The 18,399-nt window shown below is 38.8% G+C and overlaps 1 protein-coding gene across 1 annotated transcript in view; it reads left to right on the forward strand.

Annotated features, from left to right (window-relative positions):
• The window catches only part of KIF23 (kinesin family member 23), a 33,985-nt gene that overhangs the window by 10,036 nt on the left and 5,550 nt on the right, over window positions 1-18,399 (forward strand). Inside the window, exons 5-18 of the mRNA XM_065871292.1 lie at window positions 5,256-5,392; window positions 5,604-5,713; window positions 6,108-6,278; window positions 9,057-9,169; window positions 9,322-9,443; window positions 10,716-10,818; window positions 14,424-14,503; window positions 14,588-14,707; window positions 14,929-15,055; window positions 15,384-15,542; window positions 16,148-16,305; window positions 16,938-17,111; window positions 17,390-17,569; window positions 17,821-18,132. Coding sequence (XP_065727364.1) covers window positions 5,256-5,392; window positions 5,604-5,713; window positions 6,108-6,278; window positions 9,057-9,169; window positions 9,322-9,443; window positions 10,716-10,818; window positions 14,424-14,503; window positions 14,588-14,707; window positions 14,929-15,055; window positions 15,384-15,542; window positions 16,148-16,305; window positions 16,938-17,111; window positions 17,390-17,569; window positions 17,821-18,132 — 2,066 coding nt within the window. The remainder of the gene's footprint in view (window positions 1-5,255; window positions 5,393-5,603; window positions 5,714-6,107; window positions 6,279-9,056; window positions 9,170-9,321; window positions 9,444-10,715; window positions 10,819-14,423; window positions 14,504-14,587; window positions 14,708-14,928; window positions 15,056-15,383; window positions 15,543-16,147; window positions 16,306-16,937; window positions 17,112-17,389; window positions 17,570-17,820; window positions 18,133-18,399) is intronic.

Consider the following 18,399-nt stretch of genomic DNA (forward strand, 5'->3'; position numbering starts at 1 on the left):
CTTTCTCAGGATTGCTTTGGCTATTCGGGGTCTTTTGCGTTTCCACACAAATGTAAAAATATTTTTGTTCCAGTTATGTGGAAAATGCCATTGGTTATTTGATAGGGATTGCGCTGAATCTGTAGATTGCCTTGTAGTATAGCCATTTTGACAATATTGATTCTTCCAATCCAAGAACATGGTATACCTTTCCATCAGTTTATGTCATCTTCAATTTCTTTCATCAAGAAAGTTTTATAGTTTTCTGTGTACAGGTCTTTTGCCTCCTTAGGTAGGTTTATTCCTAGGTATTTTATTCTTTTTGATGTGATGGTAAATGGGATTGTTTTCTTAATTTCTCTTTCTAATCTTTCATTATTAGTGTATAGAAATGCAAGAGATTTCTGTGTATTAATTTTGTATCTTGCAACTTTACCAGATTCATTGACCAGCTCTAGTAGTTTTCTGGTAGCATCTTTAGGATTTTCTATGTATAGTATCATGTCATCTGCAAACAGTGACGGTTTTCTTCTTCTTTTCCAATTTGGATTCCTTTTATTTCTTTTTCTCCTCTGATTGCCATGGCTAGGACTTCAAAACTATGTTGAATAAAAGTGGTGACAGTGAATATCCTTGTCTTGTTCCTGATCTTAGAGGGAATGCTTTAGGCTTTTCACCATTGAGTATGATGTTAGCTGTAGGTTTGTCATACATGACCTTTATTATGTTAAGGTGTGTTCCCTCTATGCCCACTTTCTGGAGAGTTTTTTATCATAAATGGGTGTTGATTTTGTCAAAAGCATTTTCTGCATCTATTGAGATGATCAAAGGGTTTTTATTCTTCAGTTTGTTAATGTGGTGTATCACACTGATTGATTTGTGGATACTGAAGAATCCTTGAATCCCTGGGATAAATCCCACTTGATCATGGTGTATGATCCTTTTAATGTATTGTTGGATTCAGTTTGCTAGTATTTTGTTGAGAATTTTTGCATCTGTATTCATCAGTGATATTGGCCTGTAATTTTCTTTTTTTCTGATATTCTTGTCTGGTTGTAGTATCAGGATGATGGTGGCCTTGTAGAATGAGTTTGGGAGTGTTCCTTCCTCTGCAATTTTTTAGAAGAGTTTCAGAAGAATAGGTGTTAACTCTTCTCTAAATGTTGACAGAATTCGCCTGTGAAACCATCTGGTCCTGGATTTTTGTTTGTTGGGAGTGTATTTTTAAATTTTATTGAAGTGTAGTTGATTTACAATGTTGTGTTAATTTCTTCTGTATGGCAAAGTGATTCAGTTATATATATATATTCCTTTTCATATTCTTTTCAATTATGGTTTGTCACAGGATATCGAATATAGTTCCTTGTGCTATACAATAGGACCTTGTTGTTATCCATCCTATATATAATAGTTTGCCTCTGCTAATCCCAAACTCCCACTCCTTCCCTCTCCTACCCCCCCCCCTTACCTTGGCAACCACAAGTCTGTTCTCTGTATTTGTGAGTCTGTTTTTGTTTCATAGATATGTTGATTTGTGTCATATTTAAGATTCCACATAATAAGTTTTATCATGGTATTTGCCTTTCTAACTTGCTTCGCTTACTATTATACCTAGAGTGTGATAATCTCTAGGTCCATCCATGTTGCTGCAAATGGCAGTATTTCATTCTTTTCTACAGCTGAGTAATATTGCATTGTATATATGTACCACATCTTCCTTATCCATTCATCTGTCAGTGGACATTTATGTTGTTTCCATGTTTTGGCTATTGTAAACAGCACTGCAATGAACACTGGGGTGCATGTATCCCTTCAAACCATGGTTTGCTCTGGATATATGCCCAGGAATGGGATTGCTGCATCTTATGGTAGCTCTGTTTTTAGTTTTTTAAGGAAACTCCATACTCTTCTCCATAGTGGCTCTACCAATTTACATTCCCACCAACGGGGTAGGAGGGTTTCTCCACATCCTCTCCAGCATTTGCTATTTGTAGACTTTTTATTGATGGCCATTCTGACTGGTGTGAGGTGGTACCTCATTGTGGTTTTGATTTGCATTTCTCTAGTAATTAGCGACATTGAGTATCTTTTCATGTGCCTATTGGCCATCTGTATGTCTTCTTTGTAGAAATGTCTATTTAGGTCTTCTGCCCATTTTTTATTGGGTTGTTTGTTTTTTTTGTTATTGAGTTGTATGAGCTGTTTGCATATTTGGGAAATTAAGCCCTTGTCAGTTGCATCATTTGCAAATATTTTCTCCCAGTCCGTAAGTTGTCTTTTCATTTTGTTTGTCGTTTCCTTTGCTGTGCAAAAGCTTATAAGTTTGATTAGGTCCCATTTGTTTATTTTTGCTTTTATTTCTATTGCCTTGGGAGACTGACCTAAAAAAACATGGGTATGATTTATGTCAGAGAATGTTTTGCCTATGTTCTCTACTAGGAGTTTTATGGTGTCTTGTCTTTTCTTTCTTTTTTATTTTTTTCAATTTGGCTTTGCCACGCGGCATGCAGGATGGTGCAATCCAGGGATCGAACCTGGGCCTCTGCAGTGAAAGCGCCAAATCCTAACCACTAGGCCACCAGGGAACTCCGAGTGTCTGGTCTTATAATTAGGTCTTTAAGCCATAGGTGTGTGGGTTTATTTCTGGGCTCTCTCTTCTGTTCCATTGATCTGTATATCTGTTTTTGTGCCAATACCATGCTGTTTTGATTACTGTAGTCTTGTAGTGAGGTCTGGGAGCGTTAGGCCTCCTGCTTTTTTCTTTTTCCTCAGGATTGCTTTGGCAATTCTGGGTCTTTTATGGTTCCATGTATATTTTGGTATTATTCTATTTCTGTGAAAAATACCATTGGTAATTTAATAGGGATCACATTAAATCTGTAGATTGCTTTGGGTAGTATGGCCATTTTAGCAATATTAATTCGTCCAATCCAAGAGCATGGGATATCTTTCCATTTCTTTGAATCATCTTTAATTTCCTTTAATAATGTTTTGTAGTTCTCAGCATATAAGTCTTTCGCCTCCTTGGTGAGGTTTATTTCTAAGTATTTTATTTGTGGGAGTTTAAAAGGGATTGTTTATTTACATTCCCTTTATGATATTTCATTGTTAGTGTAAAGAAGTGCAACCTATTTCTGTATGTTAATCTTGTAACCTGCTACCTTGCTGGATTCATTTATCGGTTTTAGTGTGGAGTCTTCAGGGTTTTCTACATATATTATCATGTCATTTGCATATAATGACAATTTTACCTCTTCCTTATGAATTTAAATACCTTTATTTCTTTTTCTTGTCTGATTGCTGTGGCTAGGACTTCCAATACTGTGTTGAAGAGAAGTGGTGAGAGTGGGCATCCTTGTTCCATATTTTAGCGGGAAGTCTTTCAGCTTTTCACCATTGAATATTATATTGGCTGTGGGTTTGTCATAAATAGCTTTTATTATGTTGAGATATGTTCCCTCTCTATCCAGTTTCATAAGGGTTTTTATCATGAGTGAATGTTGAATTTTGTCAAATGCTTTTTCTGCATCTATTGATGATCATGAGGTTTTCTTCCTTTCTTCTGTTGATGTGGTGTATCTCATTTATTGATTTATGTATGTTGGATCGATCTTGGAACCCTGGGATGAATCCAACATGGTCATGGTGTGTGACCTTTTTTATGTGTTGTTGGATTCGGTTTGCTAGTATTTTGTTGAGAATTTTTGTGTCTATGTTTATCAAAGATACTGGCCTGTTAATTTTTTCTGTGTTACCCTTGTCAGGTTTTGGTATCAGGGTGATAGCGGCCTTGTAGAATGAATTTGGGAGTGTTCCTTCCTCTGCAATTTTTTGGAATAGTTTCAGAAGGATAGGTGTTAACTCTTCTCTAAATGTGTGATAGAATTTGCCTGTGAAGCCATCTGGTCCTGGACTTTTGTTTGCTGGGAGGTTTTTTTTTTTTTTTTTTTTTTTTTTTTTTTTTTTTTTTTGCGGTACGTGGGCCTCTCACTGTTGTGGCCTCTCCTGTTGTGGAGCACAGGCTCCAGATGCGCAGGCTCAGCGGCCAGGGCTCATGGGCCCAGCCGCTCCACAGCATGTGGGATCTTCCCGGACCAGGGCACGAACCCGTGTCCCCTGCATCGGCAGGCGGACTCTGAACCACTGCGCCACCAGGGAAGCCCTGCTGGGAGGTTTTAATCACAGTTTCAGTTTCAGTACTTATGATCGGTCCTTTCATATTTTCTATTTCTTCCTGGTTGAGTCTTGGGAGCTTGTACCTTTCTAAGAATTTGTCCGTTTCCTCTAGGTTATCCATTTTATTGGCATACAGTTGCTTGTAGTAGTCTCTTATGATCCCTTGTATTTCTGTGGTGTCTGTTGTAACTTCTCTGTTTTCACTTTTGATTTTCTTGATTTGAGCCCTCCCTTTTTTTTCTTGATGCATCTGGCTAAAGATTTATCAGTCTCGTTTACCTTTTCAAAGAACCAGCTTTTAGTTTCATTGCTCTTTTCTGTTGTTTTCTTCATCTCTATTTCATTTCATTCTGCTCCAATCTTTATGATTTCTTTCCTTCTACTCACTTTGGGTTTTGTTTATTCTTTTTTCTTTAGTTGCTTTAGGTGTAAGGTTAAGTTGTTTGAGATTTTTCTTGTTTCCTGAGGTAAGATTTTATTGCTATAAACTTCCCTGCTAGAACTGCTTTTCCTGCATCACATACGTTTTTGATTGTCATGTTTTTGTTGTTATTTGTCTCTAGGTATTTTATTTCTTCAGTGATCCATTGGTTGTTTAGTAACATATTGTTTAGCTTCCACTTACTTGGGTTTTTTGGACAGTTATTTTTCTTGTGATTTCAAATCTCTTAGCGTTGCGGTCAGAAAAGATGCTTGATATGATTTCAGTTTTCTTAAATTTACTGAGGCTTGTTTTGTCATCCAGCATGTGGTCAGTCCTGGAGAATGTTCCATGTGCACCTGAGAAGAATGTATATTCTGCTTTTGGATGGAATGTTTTATAAATATCAATTAAGTCCATCTGGTATAATGTGTCATTTATGGCCCGTGTTTCGTTATTGATTTTCTGTCTGGATGATCTGTCCATTGATGGAAGTGGGCGTTAAAGTCTCCCTATTGTGTTACTGTTGATTTCTCCTTTCATGGCTGTTAGCATTTGCCTCATATGTTGAGGTGTTGAGCAGTTAATTTTAAGTGTTTTCTAATACAAAAAATATTATACATGGAGGACTTTTAAGATATAGCCAATTAATATATAACTGTGACTTGTTACATCGTAGGTCTCCTTTTTACATATGGTGTGACGGGAAGTGGAAAAACTCACACTATGACTGGTTCTCCAGGGGAAGGAGGACTGCTTCCTCGCTGTTTGGACATGCTCTTTAACAGTATAGGGTCGTTTCAAGCTAAACGATACGTAAGTTTAATTTTTTGTGTGTTGTGACTCACTAGAGGGCATAGGTGCCAAAATACCTGTGAATACAGTAGTATTAAGGGAGAACTAAGGCATTGGATACCTTTTGAAACTTTAAATATGTTTAAATATTGTTTTTTATTTCTTAAGTGTATTTCTTACTATTTAGGTCAAAGTCTAAAAATTATGGTCTGATTTTTGCCCCCACTTTAAGGTTTTTAAATCTAATGATAGGAATAGTATGGATATACAGTGTGAAGTTGATGCTTTATTAGAACGGCAGAAAAGAGAAGCCACGCCCAATCCAAAGACCCCCTCTAGCAAGTAAGTAATTACATTTGTAACACTGGCCTCATGGGAACCCTGTCCAGTGCTTTCCTCAGGCATAGGGAATGGTGAACAGAAGTGGAGAAGTTGGTCTGACCGTTGACTTTAGTGAGGTCAAAGTTGAGGGATGTTCTTAAGTAAGTTTTTTTGCTCAGCTGTTCTGTTTGGTTCTGAGCACACTGCCCTTGAATCACTGTTTAGGCAAGGTGCCACTCTTCGTGATAGAGGGTGTAAAGTCCTGTGTTGTGTATCTGGGGAGATATGGGAGAACTGTTGGCCCAACCATGAGTATGAATAAAGTTGCTCTGTGCATTCCTGCTTGTAATGGAGGTCATTTATTTACTCACAGTGTGTAAGATGAGACTTTGGGGCTTTTTCTTTCTTTTTTCAGACGACAAGTAGATCCAGAGTTTGCAGATATGATAAATGTACAAGACTTTTGCAAAGCAGAAGAGGTTGATGAAGATAGTGTCTACGGTGTATTTGTCTCTTATATTGAAATATATAATAATTACATATATGATCTATTGGAAGAGGTGCCATTTGATCCCATAAAGCCTAAGTAAGTAGTGGAGAGAGTCCCTTAGCTGCCTAACCTTGAAGTCACTTCACATCAGTGAGGTTTGGTTTCCTCAGCTATAAATGGGGATAAAGCTTACTTTTGTTTTCAAAATGAAATATAACTTATATGTCATGCAGTTGGTGCTTGGTGAATAGTTCTGTATATTAACTAGATATGTAGCTGTATTAGGAAAACCACTGGGTTAAGGCATCTAAGGAGAATATTCACCTTAGACTTTACTTTTGAAAAACTCTTGGCCCTGGGCTGTATTTTTTTTTTTTAACATCTTTATTGGAGTGTAATTGTTTTACACTGTTGTGTTAGTTTCTGCTGTATAACGAAGTGAATCAGCTATATGTATGCATAAGTCCCCATATCCCCTCCCTCTTGCGTCTCCCTCCCACCCTCCCTATTCCACCCCTCTAGGTGGTCACAGAGCACCGAGCTGATCTCCCGGTGCTATGCAGCTGCTTCCCACTATCTATTTTACATTTGGTATTGTATATGTCAGTGCAACTCTCTTACTTCATCCCATCTTACACTTCCCCATCCCCATGTCCTCAAGTGCATTCTCTACGTCTGCATCTTTATTCCTGTCCTGCCCCTAGGTTCTTCAGAACCATTTTTTTTTTTTTTTTAGATTCCATATATATGTGTTAGCATACAGTATTTGTTTTTCTCTTTCTGACTTACTTCACTTTGTATGACAGACTCTAGGTCCATTCACCTCACTACAAATAACTCAACTTCGTTTCTTTTTATGGCTGAGTAATATTCTACTGTATATATGTGGGCCCTGGGCTGTATTTTGACAAGGACCTTAATTGTATAAAGAAGTGTCCCTGTTGATGTACCCTGGGGCTACCTTTAAGAACCTGACACTTAATGTTGGGAGTCTGTAGCCTCTAATCTGTGTTCCGGTGATCCCCACAGAATGGAGCCTAAAGCTGTTGTCTGTACAACTAATAGTCACAGACCTCCAATAAGAAGTGACATCTGTATTGTCATTCTACCAGAGTTAAAAGACTATTACTTAGATTTCCTTGGGTCTTGCCCTGCTGAGACTGAAGAGCAATTACAGTCTGTCATCACAAACTACATTTGTGCCAGAGCTGACTCTGGTATCTTGTTCCTTGATGGTTTTGTTCTTAAGCTAAATGCTTATCTTCAATGCTGTCTTTGTCAGGGCCTCTCAAGACAAATAATGTGAAGACCTGTGTTGTATTACTTAACTTCTGTGTATATGTCTCAGTGAATATTAGTGGAGGAACAGCTAGATTTGGAAAACCAATTAGACTAAAAACAGGTGTCTGTATACCCACTTTTATTTAATTATTATATATTTTTTGCTGTACGCGGGCCTCTCACTGTTGTGGCCTCTCCCGTTGCGGAGCACAGGCTCCAGACACGCAGGCTCAGCGGCCATGGCTCGCGGGCCCAGCCGCTCCGCGGCATGTGGGATCTTGCCGGACCGGGGCAAGAACCCGTGTCCCCTGCATTGGCAGGCGGACTCTCAACCACTGCGCCACCAGGGAAGCCCCCCCACTTTTATTTATATTAAACAATTTATAGACTGATTACTTTCCCATTTGTTTCAAAGTATCAGTTGTATATACCCATTTTCCTAAACTTTTGTGATGTCATTCACTGCTACCGATCACTTTCATGTCTGCACATGTGCCAAGTTTGTTTGATTTGTTCCAAATGAGATTGTTTTCTAAGAAGCCTATCTTGGTTTTGTTATGTAAGTGAAGACTGACAAATGTGACTGTGCCTTGTAACCTTTCTGGTAACTCCTTGAATGAACTCACAGGGTGCTTATTTGGCAGTGAATTCAGATTTTGTTAGGGTGGTGATTAACCTGCTTTTTTGAGCTGGTTTAAGGTTTAGTTTTTAATACAATGAAGAAATATTAGAAGCAGAGGATTTTTAAGATACGACTCATTGTGACTGTCAGATACTCTGGACTGAACGTGTTGCTGTGAGATGGCTGCTATAGAAACAGTAACTTCTACCTTATTCCTTTGGTAGGTGGAATAGTTGCAGCGCGCCCATGAGGAACACAGATTTTGTGTATGTGATGGTGCTCTTTTCTTAAGGAGAAGGGTGCAGTTATACTAGTGGTTGGCATCTGTGGCATGTTTGCATGTAGGTGGTTTTTCATTGGTACTGGGCCGGCTGCTACTTCTAAGCCCCTTCTTGGTCCCTGAGAAATCTGCCATTTGCTGAATAATGGTGGCTGGTAAATGTTTCTACCCCCACCATTCACAAGACTGAGGCCAAACAGGCAGCACCTTTCCCATCCTCATCCTACCTTAGACTAAAACTTGACCAGCCACTTTGAAAGGATTGCCACTCCTGGTATATACCAAACTCCTTCTGAATTTGTTTTTTGTTGACACTGAAGTCAGAACCAGCTCTATCTGCTGATCTTTTAAAATTAAGAAAATGCTACATTTTGATGTTTAACCTGTGCATGTGATGGTGCTATACTACTACTTTGATCTCTGATTGTTTAGTTAAGTGTTGTTTCATGTGCTTTGTTAGAACAAATTAGAGCAAAGCTTTTAAAACAAAATAGATTCCTGTTATCCTGTTATGTAACTCATCTTTTTACTATATATCCTTATTCTCATCCAAGTGTAATGTGCTTCTGGAGTCTTGCTTAGGCTTATTCCCGTTGTAAGAATGGACCTCATGTTGCCTGACATTTTAGTCCTTAAGTTGCAATGTCAGTATCTCATAATATAGGAAACTAATGTTTTTTCTTTCCCATAGACCTCCACAATCTAAGTTGCTTCGTGAAGATAAGAACCATAACATGTACGTTGCAGGATGTACAGAAGTAGAAGTGAAATCTACTGAGGAGGCTTTTGAAGTTTTCTGGAGAGGTTAGAAGCAGAGCTAGAATTACAGATATATACAGTGATCGATATAATCCTGAAAGCTGCTACTCTAATTTGACAATACTTTTTGGTGTGGTAGAAGGTATGTACACTGAAATGACTCAGAGATTTGATCAATGATTTCTCTGTCACTGTAGGCCAGAAAAAGCGACGAATTGCTAACACACATTTGAATCGTGAGTCCAGCCGTTCCCATAGCGTGTTCAACATCAAATTAGTCCAGGCTCCCTTGGATGCGGATGGAGACAATGTCTTACAGGTAAAGATTTAACGTGTGGAGTGTTTTCTTGTTCTGAATCCTTAATTTTGGGAATCGGAGGTAAATCATGGAGGTTTCATTACACTGAATATTGCTCTAGAATTAATATATGTGTCGGTGATGATGTTTTTAAAAAATGATAGTTTTGGGAAACTGGCTATTAAATCTTAGAACCTGGAATTTTGTTGTGAAAAAGGTTTACAAATCTTTATAAATATCTAATAGAGGAGATAAAACAATGAATCATAACATGTATTTTATCTCTGAAGACTCATTTTGTATGTAGAAATTCAGTTAATGGTGTTTAAATGTCAGCAGTTAACTCTCCAGGCTCGGTACAGTTCAGGAGTGGCCAATTCTAGATTGTTCTTCTCTCGGCTGATAGGCCAGTAGGGCCCCCCATCTGCTGACCGCTCTTTACTCCTGGGCCTGTCATGCTACAAGGCTTATATCGATTAGTAACAGCATTTGAGCCTGAACATGTAAGTCATTTAATAACTTTAAGCTATTAAAATGTAATTCCATTCAAAACATATCTTGAAATTGTGGTATATCACGAAGGTTTTCAGATGGCAGGAGTAGATGGTTCAGCATGGTACTAAAGACCACCAGGATTTGAATTCTGATTCGCAGGCATTTACTAGCTTGTCTCACCTAATTCTAATAACCTCCTTGTAATGCTGTGAGGGTTAAAGGAGGTGAGGCATTTCAAGTTTTTAGTCCATTGCCTGGCTTACAGTCAGCACTTGATAAATGTTAGCTAGAAAATCCTTTTAAGTCAAGTCTCTGTGCACTTGCTTTCCATTGAATCACGTCTAATGTTATAGTATCAGTTATGTATCTCTTGACTTTCATTTCTTATGTTATTAGAGTGTTATGAAATTACTAGACTGTAAAATTATCAAATATCTCATTATACAAATATTTAGCCTTGTTGCAGACTCACTGTTTAGCAGACATTTATTGAGCTCCTGCTGAGTGCTAGGCACTGTGCAAGGTGCTGGAGATGAAGTGGTTAAAAGGTAGAATTCCTGTTCCTGTGGAGCTTACAGGATAATGTAGAAGACCAGACAATGGGCAAGTAATGCCATGAGGGTATTTATCACATGCTTTTAGCAAACTCTTCCCCCAAACGTGGATCCTTCACCCCTACTATACATTTTGTATTGTGCAAACATTGTACTCATAAGACTTAATTTGATTTGAATATATTTAAAGAACATTGTAAACCAGTTATAACTTATGTTACTGGCATTATAATCTTCCCTTCAGGAAAAAGAACAAATCACTATTAGCCAGTTGTCCTTGGTAGATCTTGCTGGAAGTGAAAGAACTAACCGGACAAAAGCAGAAGGGAACAGGTTACGTGAAGCTGGTGAGCAAAGCATAGCACTTACTTATTGCTACAACTTTCAGAAACTTGCCATGCCCATTTATCGTCACTTATTGATAGGTGGTTTATGCATAACTGTCTTTAATTTGACTAAAAATTTAGAGGCTAAGTGACCAGTGCTTTTTCTTTAGTTATGCTGGTTTGGTATTGATCTGTTACAACACATTGATTTCTTTAAGAATGAGGAAAAGTGAGTAAAATAAATATAAAATAGGTTATACTCATATTGAAAGTGTCTATTATATCTATGGCTGGCGTGTCAGTACTGGGTCCATGAAATTAAGTGATTGAATAGTTACTCCAACATTCAAAGTGGTAAAAAGTGGTAAAAAGTGGCTTCTGGAGGTAGGAAAAATCTTTGCATACAAAAGCCAGTTGAGAGGAAATATGTGTGCGTGTTTTTCCCTTTTAATCTTTCATTTAGTAGAGCCATTCATGTTATGTTTTATGTTAATAACATTTATGGAGTACCTACTGTGTTACAGGAGTTGAACACAGATATAAAGGATGACACCCTGCCCTAGAGAGCCCATCTAGTACAAGAGAGTGTCTCAGTAGAGTATGAAGGAGGTGAGCACGAGGTGCTGTGGGAGTACAGAGCAGGACTGCTCCATCCATTCTGGGGCTGTGTGTGAGAGGGGAGCTTTGGGGAAGAATGTGTGGAGTTGACACTTAAATTGAGGCGTGAGCTCTCTGAAGGAGGATAGAATTAAAGGCATCATTCCTGAGAGAACATGGCAGGGTCAAGGTAGCTGGAGTGTAGGGTGTGGGTTGGTGAGCCGTGACCACTGAGGAAGAAGGGCAAGGCAAGGTCATTAAGACCCTTGACTATCATATTAGAAAGTCTGAATTTTTTCTTGAAGGAATAATGGTGACTACCAATTATTAAGGGACTAGTGTGTGTCATAGTATCTACTATACGTGGGCTTGATTTCTTGATTGTGACTTTTCAGGATTGTATTGTACCCAGTTTTCAGATTGGAAGAGGTTAAGTAATTTTCCCAAGGTTAGAGCCTGGTTCAAACCCAGGTTGGTTGAACTTTCAAAACTTGTTATCTTTCTGCTGTTACAGTCAACGAAGGATTAGTTTTGGAAAGACCATTTCCCCAGTGTAGCAGATTAATTTACCAGAGGCAAGTCTAGAGAGATGAAAAGCAGTCAGGAGCCTTTTGCAGTAATTCAGATGAGCAATCCTGTCATCTGGAGGCAGCAGAGAGGTACATGGATTTGGAAGAGAGATTTGACTTGAGGTTTATAGGTTTAGGTTTTGCCAATAAAAGCATGATTTAAGCAATGGGGAAGATAAGATTATCCATGGAAAACAAAGAGGAACAAACCGAGGGCAGGGCCTTGGACAACAAATCCTAGAGAGACTGGGAAGGAGAGAGTGGAGGAGTAGCTAGGTGACTTGAGGGAGTATGGAATGACTAAACACACACACACACACACACACACACACTTTATATACGTCTTTATAAGAAGACAGAGCATCCGGAATCCAGATCACAAGAGGAAGGATTAACCTTGATGGGAAAAGAGGTTTAGCTGGATTGGGAGCAAAGTAGAAACCTGAGGGTTCTGATGCTTTGGGGGGAAAAACAGAAAGCACTATCAGTGTTGATAAGGATGGGGAATAGGTGTGACACGGTTAGGGAGTGAGAGCTAGAAGAGGATATTGTGCCTGGGGCACAGTTTAGCCTCAGGTTTCTAGAGGTGCTGCAGTTCTGAGTGACAAGGTTCAGGGTGTGGTTACAGTGGTAAAGAGAGAAAGGTCTACTGGACTTGAGGAGGCTGGGGCCCTCTGATGGCAGGTCAGAGTGACCTTCCTCTTAGATCCTGAAGTTGACCCAGGAGCTGGCATGTATGGGGAACATTTATTTGAAGGCAGCAGTAAGGAACTGGGAAAATGTTGCTGGCCTCCCTCTACTCACCATCCTTATAAAATGTCAGGCTTTAGAAAACAAACAACTTTTATTCACAAGACTACAGGGCTGCAGGGGAAGCACCACCCTTCTGGGAAATAAAAGTAAGGTTGCAGGGCTTTGCCATGGGATGGGGTAAAGCTTGTGGACACCACTCAGAATGATATTTTAGGATGTGTAACATAAAATACAGGATTAAAAAGGAAACCAATTAGACTGAAACGTGTTTTTTAAAGTATTCTTAAAACCTTTGTCATATAGTAATTTATGTGCTTTATTAAAAGCCTTAAATAAAATCCCATCAGCATGTCTAATAACTGCATAATTTCAAAGTATCTTGAGATCAACAATAAACCATAGTGTTATAAAAGTATCTGTGACTTCTACTGATTAAAAATCACAGGTGGTACTACTACCGCCACTGTAGGTTTTTGGCCTACATTCATAATGAAAGAAATGGCTACATTTCAGAGAGCAATAGAAATAGATGTAATTTATTTCCCATCCATGCATGCAGACTCCCTGGAGTGTACCCATGGACAACACAGACCCCGGGTTAGGAACCCCCGGCATTAGGGAAAGGGGTGAATGGATCATTGTGTGAGAGGCCTGAGCATGAGGGAAGTCTGTTAACAGGAATATCGATTTTGGAGACACAATGGAAGAAAAGGAGGGAGGGCAGTGGGAGTTGGGGTCAAGAAAAATAAAGCATGCATCATGGAATATCACAGAGGTGCAGATGGGCTCTGTGGGCTTTTTTGTTTTGTTTTTAAAATTTTTATTTATTTTTGGACGTGTTGGGTCTTCATTGCTGCGCGCGAGTTTTCTCTAGTTGCGGCTCGTGGGCTCTAGAGCGCAGGCTCAGTAGTTGTGGCGCGTGGGCTTAGTTGCTCCATGGCATGTGGGATCTTCCCGGACCAGGGCTCGAACCCGTGTCCCCTGCATTGGCAGGGGGATTCTTAACCACTGCACCACCAGGGAAGCCCAAGCTCTGTGTTTTGAGAGGCAGCTAAGAATGAAAGCATGGTGGAGTCAGCTGACCTTAAGGTTTCAGGATGAAAAAATTCTCAGGTACTTCTGGGGTCTAGGCAGGTGAGGTCTCCTGTACTGTTGGCTTGATAGATCTGTCAGACTTGCTTCGACTGAGAAATTCAAACGAGTGGCCGGGACTAACAAGTGTGCTGCGTAAGAAACCCTTGTTTAGACATTGAGGGAACAGATTTAGTTGGCTCTTAAGATGCTTGACTGGTAGAGACAGGGGCTCCTCCTGGTGCAGGGGAGACTTCAGTGTCCGGATGGAGCCACCTGTAGCCTGAAATGGTCATGCTTTAGAGAAAATATTTTATTATGAGGATATTAAACATCTGTATCTAATATACTCTTTCACATCACAGTATTTAAGATTTGGAAGAAACTTCATGGGTCATGCAGCATAATGTTGCATTCAGTGGAGAGTCTTTACGATAGAGTCCCTGAAGGACGGTACTCGCCCTCTCCCACAACACTGCCAGATGTGGACGGCTCTTTAAGTTGGGCCACTAAAATCTGTCATTTGTAATTTCCATCTAATAGTTCTATGAAGTAGGGATTTCATAGGCAAACAGACCACACTCTAGCTACTCAACTGTTGTCTTCAAATGTCTTCTGTGTACATTTTTCTGTCAGGTAACATTAATCAGTCACTAATGACGCTAAGAACGTGTATGGAGGTCCTGAGAGAGAATCAAACGTATGGAACTAACAAGGTAAGCAGCAGCCTTTGGACACTTGTATAGTTTTGTTTGTGTGCATTTTCTGCCTTATGTATTTGGATTTGAATATATCTATAGATGGTTCCATACCGAGATTCAAAGTTAACCCATCTGTTCAAGAACTACTTTGATGGGGAAGGGAAAGTACGCCTGATCGTGTGTGTGAATCCAAAGGCCGAAGATTATGAAGAAAGCTTGGTAATTTTAATGCCTTTATAAAGTCTGACTTTCTATAAAGAAAACAACCATTTGGATGTGAAGAATGACATTTTGAACATTTTTTAAACTGATACAGAACCATTAGTTACAGAAGTGAACTAATGACCAATCTATTACCGTTTCATTTACTAATTTCTTTAGAAAGACTTGGATATGCTTATTTGTTTAAAAAAACAAACCCCATTTATTTTGTATCTTAGCAAGTCATGAGATTTGCAGAAGTGACCCAAGAAGTTGAAGTAGCAAGACCAACAGACAAGGCAATATGTGGTTTAACGCCGGGAAGGCGATACAGAAACCAGGCCCGGGGAGGTCCTGTTGGAGATGGTATGAGCCGCTGTTATGTCATCTGCCCACCGATAAGTCTGCCTCTCTCTCTTTTGAAAAAAATCTGTTTCACATAAGAAAACTGTTTACTTCCTTTCCCCTCAAAAAGCAAGTGCAAAAAAAAATCTGAACCAAAGTATAAGTGACATTTCTTTTATTATATACCTTTTTTTTCATTTTTCCTTCTTTATAACACATTTTAAAGGAAGTATTGTGACAGCCCAACAAGGTACAATGTTGACTGGGGATCTTATCACAGTGTTAAAACTTGTTTGAGTAACTTTTTTTCCTGTGTAACTAACTTTTTATTTTTAATAACTCAATACAGAACTACTGGTTTCAGAAGTGGTTTTGCAGAGTTTTCCACCTTTGCCATCCTGCGAAATTTTGGATATCAATGACGAGCAGACTCTTCCCAGGCTGGTTGAAGCACTAGAGAAACGACATCACCTACGACAAATGATGATTGATGAGTTTCACAAACAGTGTAAGTGCAAAACTGCAGTCATTTTAACACCAGAAATTTGCAGGGAATTGAGTTCTTTGTTCGGATAGAATCTTCAAGGAAGGGTTATTTTGTCTCTGAACTTAGTAGTCCCCAAGGCATCATTTTATATTCCAAGAAAGTAAAACAAAAGAGAAAAGTGGGTATGAATTTCTCCCTTTCAAAAATCAACAGTGATGATCAAAGGGTAACAGTTACTTTTTAGTTCCTACTAGTTACTTATTTGCAAGGCATTTAACATGTATTACATTATAATAACTATCTTTGAGAAAATCACTTAATCCTTTATTTCTAGTTTCCATCCGCAAAATGGGGATTGTCATTGCTCCTACCTCAGAGGGTGCTGTAAGGATAAATGAGATAATGTATGAAAATCATGTAGGACAGGAACAGCTTGGTACATAGTAAGTGCTCAGTGAATGTACTTACATCTTCATAAGAAAAATGTGAGATAAGTGGTATTTAAATCCCCATTTTGAAATGAGGAAATGTGCTCAGAAAAAATAACTTGCCCACATCACATAAAAGTTGATTTCATTGGTTATTTCTGAATCGGAGTAAACTTGCCCTGCATGCTCTTGTTTCAGCTATTACTTTTAAAGCTTTGTTGCAAGAATTTGACAATGCTGTTTTAAGTAAAGAAAACTACATTCAAGGAAAACTAAGTGAAAAACAAAAGGTGATCTCAGGACAGAAATCGGAAATTGAACGACTGGAAAAGAAAAACAAAACTTTAGAATACAAGGTTGGCTTTGGTATTATAATGGATGTATATTTAGCACTGGTCTCGGACTTAGCCCTTCTGCTATACTGGCCTGCAGCTGCTGCTTACTGGGAGTTATCATTTGGTTATTTACTAATCTTCATCCCATCCCCAAAAAGAGGAAATATGAGTGAAAAGCATAAAAGGGGTAATACACTCTTTAATTTTATGAAATAGACTTTAGCAATCGAAGAGAATGTTCTACGGTTTAGCTTTGATTATAGCTTGCTTTTTGATTTACTACTGTGTAATGTCTGTTCTCTCATTTACTGAGGATCACTTAGGGGGTACACATTCATTCTAGAGAGAAGCTAATCTCAACCAATATATTCTGAAAGTAGCCTAAAAATTAAATTTTAAGCCTTAATTTTCAGGAAAAGTAATTTTCACATGAAATCAGTTATAACTTCATCTTTCAGTGAGGAACTTGTTTAAAAGTTCTCATTTCTAGGAATGGAGGTGGGAATTCAGATGAAATTTTAGAAGAAAATGCTTTCTCCATGATTTTTCTTTCCGTAACTATGCTTGCATAAGAAGATTATGAGAGAGATTATTTTAAAGCTACTTGAAATGTTTACATACCAAATGCTGAACATAATGGCCTACTTTTCCAGGTTGAGATTTTAGAGAAAACAACGACTATCTATGAAGAAGATAAGCGCAATCTGCAACAGGAGCTGGAAACCCAGAATCAGAAACTTCAGCAACAGTTCTCTGACAAGCGCAGACTAGAAGCCAGGCTGCAAGGCATGGTAACAGAAACAACCATGAAGTGGGAGAAAGAATGTGTGAGTGTCATTCATACAGTGCTCAGGTCAGGGATGATTCATCTCTAATTGTAGCCTTCTGAATCACTTGTACTTGGGGTAGGGTTTTAGTGGTGGTGGCCACAGCAGCCCCTATTCAGTTCCTCTTCCTTCCTCTGCCCTTACAAGTCACAACAAATTAATAAGCATTATGAAGAACTGGAGAACTGTCATCTTTAGGAAGTAAAGCGTTCAGGTAAACTAGTGCACTTGTTTGCTATAACTGAATTAGAATATTTATCGCCATACATAACCTTCAGGAGCGTCGAGTGGCAGCCAAACAGCTGGAGATGCAAAATAAACTCTGGGTGAAAGATGAAAAACTGAAACAACTGAAGGCTATCGTTACTGAACCCAAAACTGAACGGCCAGAGAGACCCTCTCGGGAGCGCGATCGAGAAAAAGCTACTCAAAGATCTGTTTCTCCATCACCAGTACCGGTAAGTTACTTGTAGTTGTGTAGTAACTTGGCAGTACTAGAGAAGGTTTGTTCAGATTAGGTGATTATTTCTGAGAATCAAGTTTTTAAATATATTTCTATTTATAAATATTTTCAAATTTAGTATAAACAAATTTAGTATAAAAACTAGTAATTTAGTACAAAAACTATGTCTTCCTGTGCTAATATTAAAGTAATGAATTGTTTCCCTTTTTCAAGTCTTGCTCATTAATTTCTCTTCAATTTTTTTAGCCTTCTAGTAACTGTATTGCTCAGATTTCCAACGGCCAGCAACTCATGCGCCAGCCACAGCTACATAGGTGCTCTAACTCTTGCAGCAGCATTTCTGTAGCTTCCTGTATTTCGGAATGGGAGCAGAAAATTCCTTCGTACAACACACCTCTCAATGTCACATCTATTGCAAGGCGTAGGCAGCAGGAGCCAGGACAAAGTAAAACTTGTATCGTGTCAGACAGAAGGCGAGGGATGTACTGGACTGAAGGCAGGGAGGTGGTTCCTTCACTCAGAAATGAGATAGAAATAGAAGAGGATCACTGCAGCAGGGTTAGTGCCAGTATTATTTTAAAGCATTGTAGCAATAGATTTTAATCTTCTGTGTTTTTTTTAACTAACTAACTTGCTTCAGAAAGTTCAATGGAAAGATGGGTGAGCGTTAATATAAACAAGGTCTAATTTTTCTGTTAGTTTGGAAGATCAAATCACCCTGAAATTGAGGCCTAGCTCTTCATCTGAAAAAGCCTAAACCCATTTGGCACAGAAATACTACCTCCTGTTCAGTGAAAGCAGGTCCTTGGGGCACATCCCAGAGTC

The sequence above is a fragment of the Phocoena phocoena genome, chromosome 2 (genome assembly GCF_963924675.1).
Source record: "Phocoena phocoena chromosome 2, mPhoPho1.1, whole genome shotgun sequence".
Taxonomy (NCBI): Eukaryota; Metazoa; Chordata; class Mammalia; order Artiodactyla; family Phocoenidae; genus Phocoena; species Phocoena phocoena.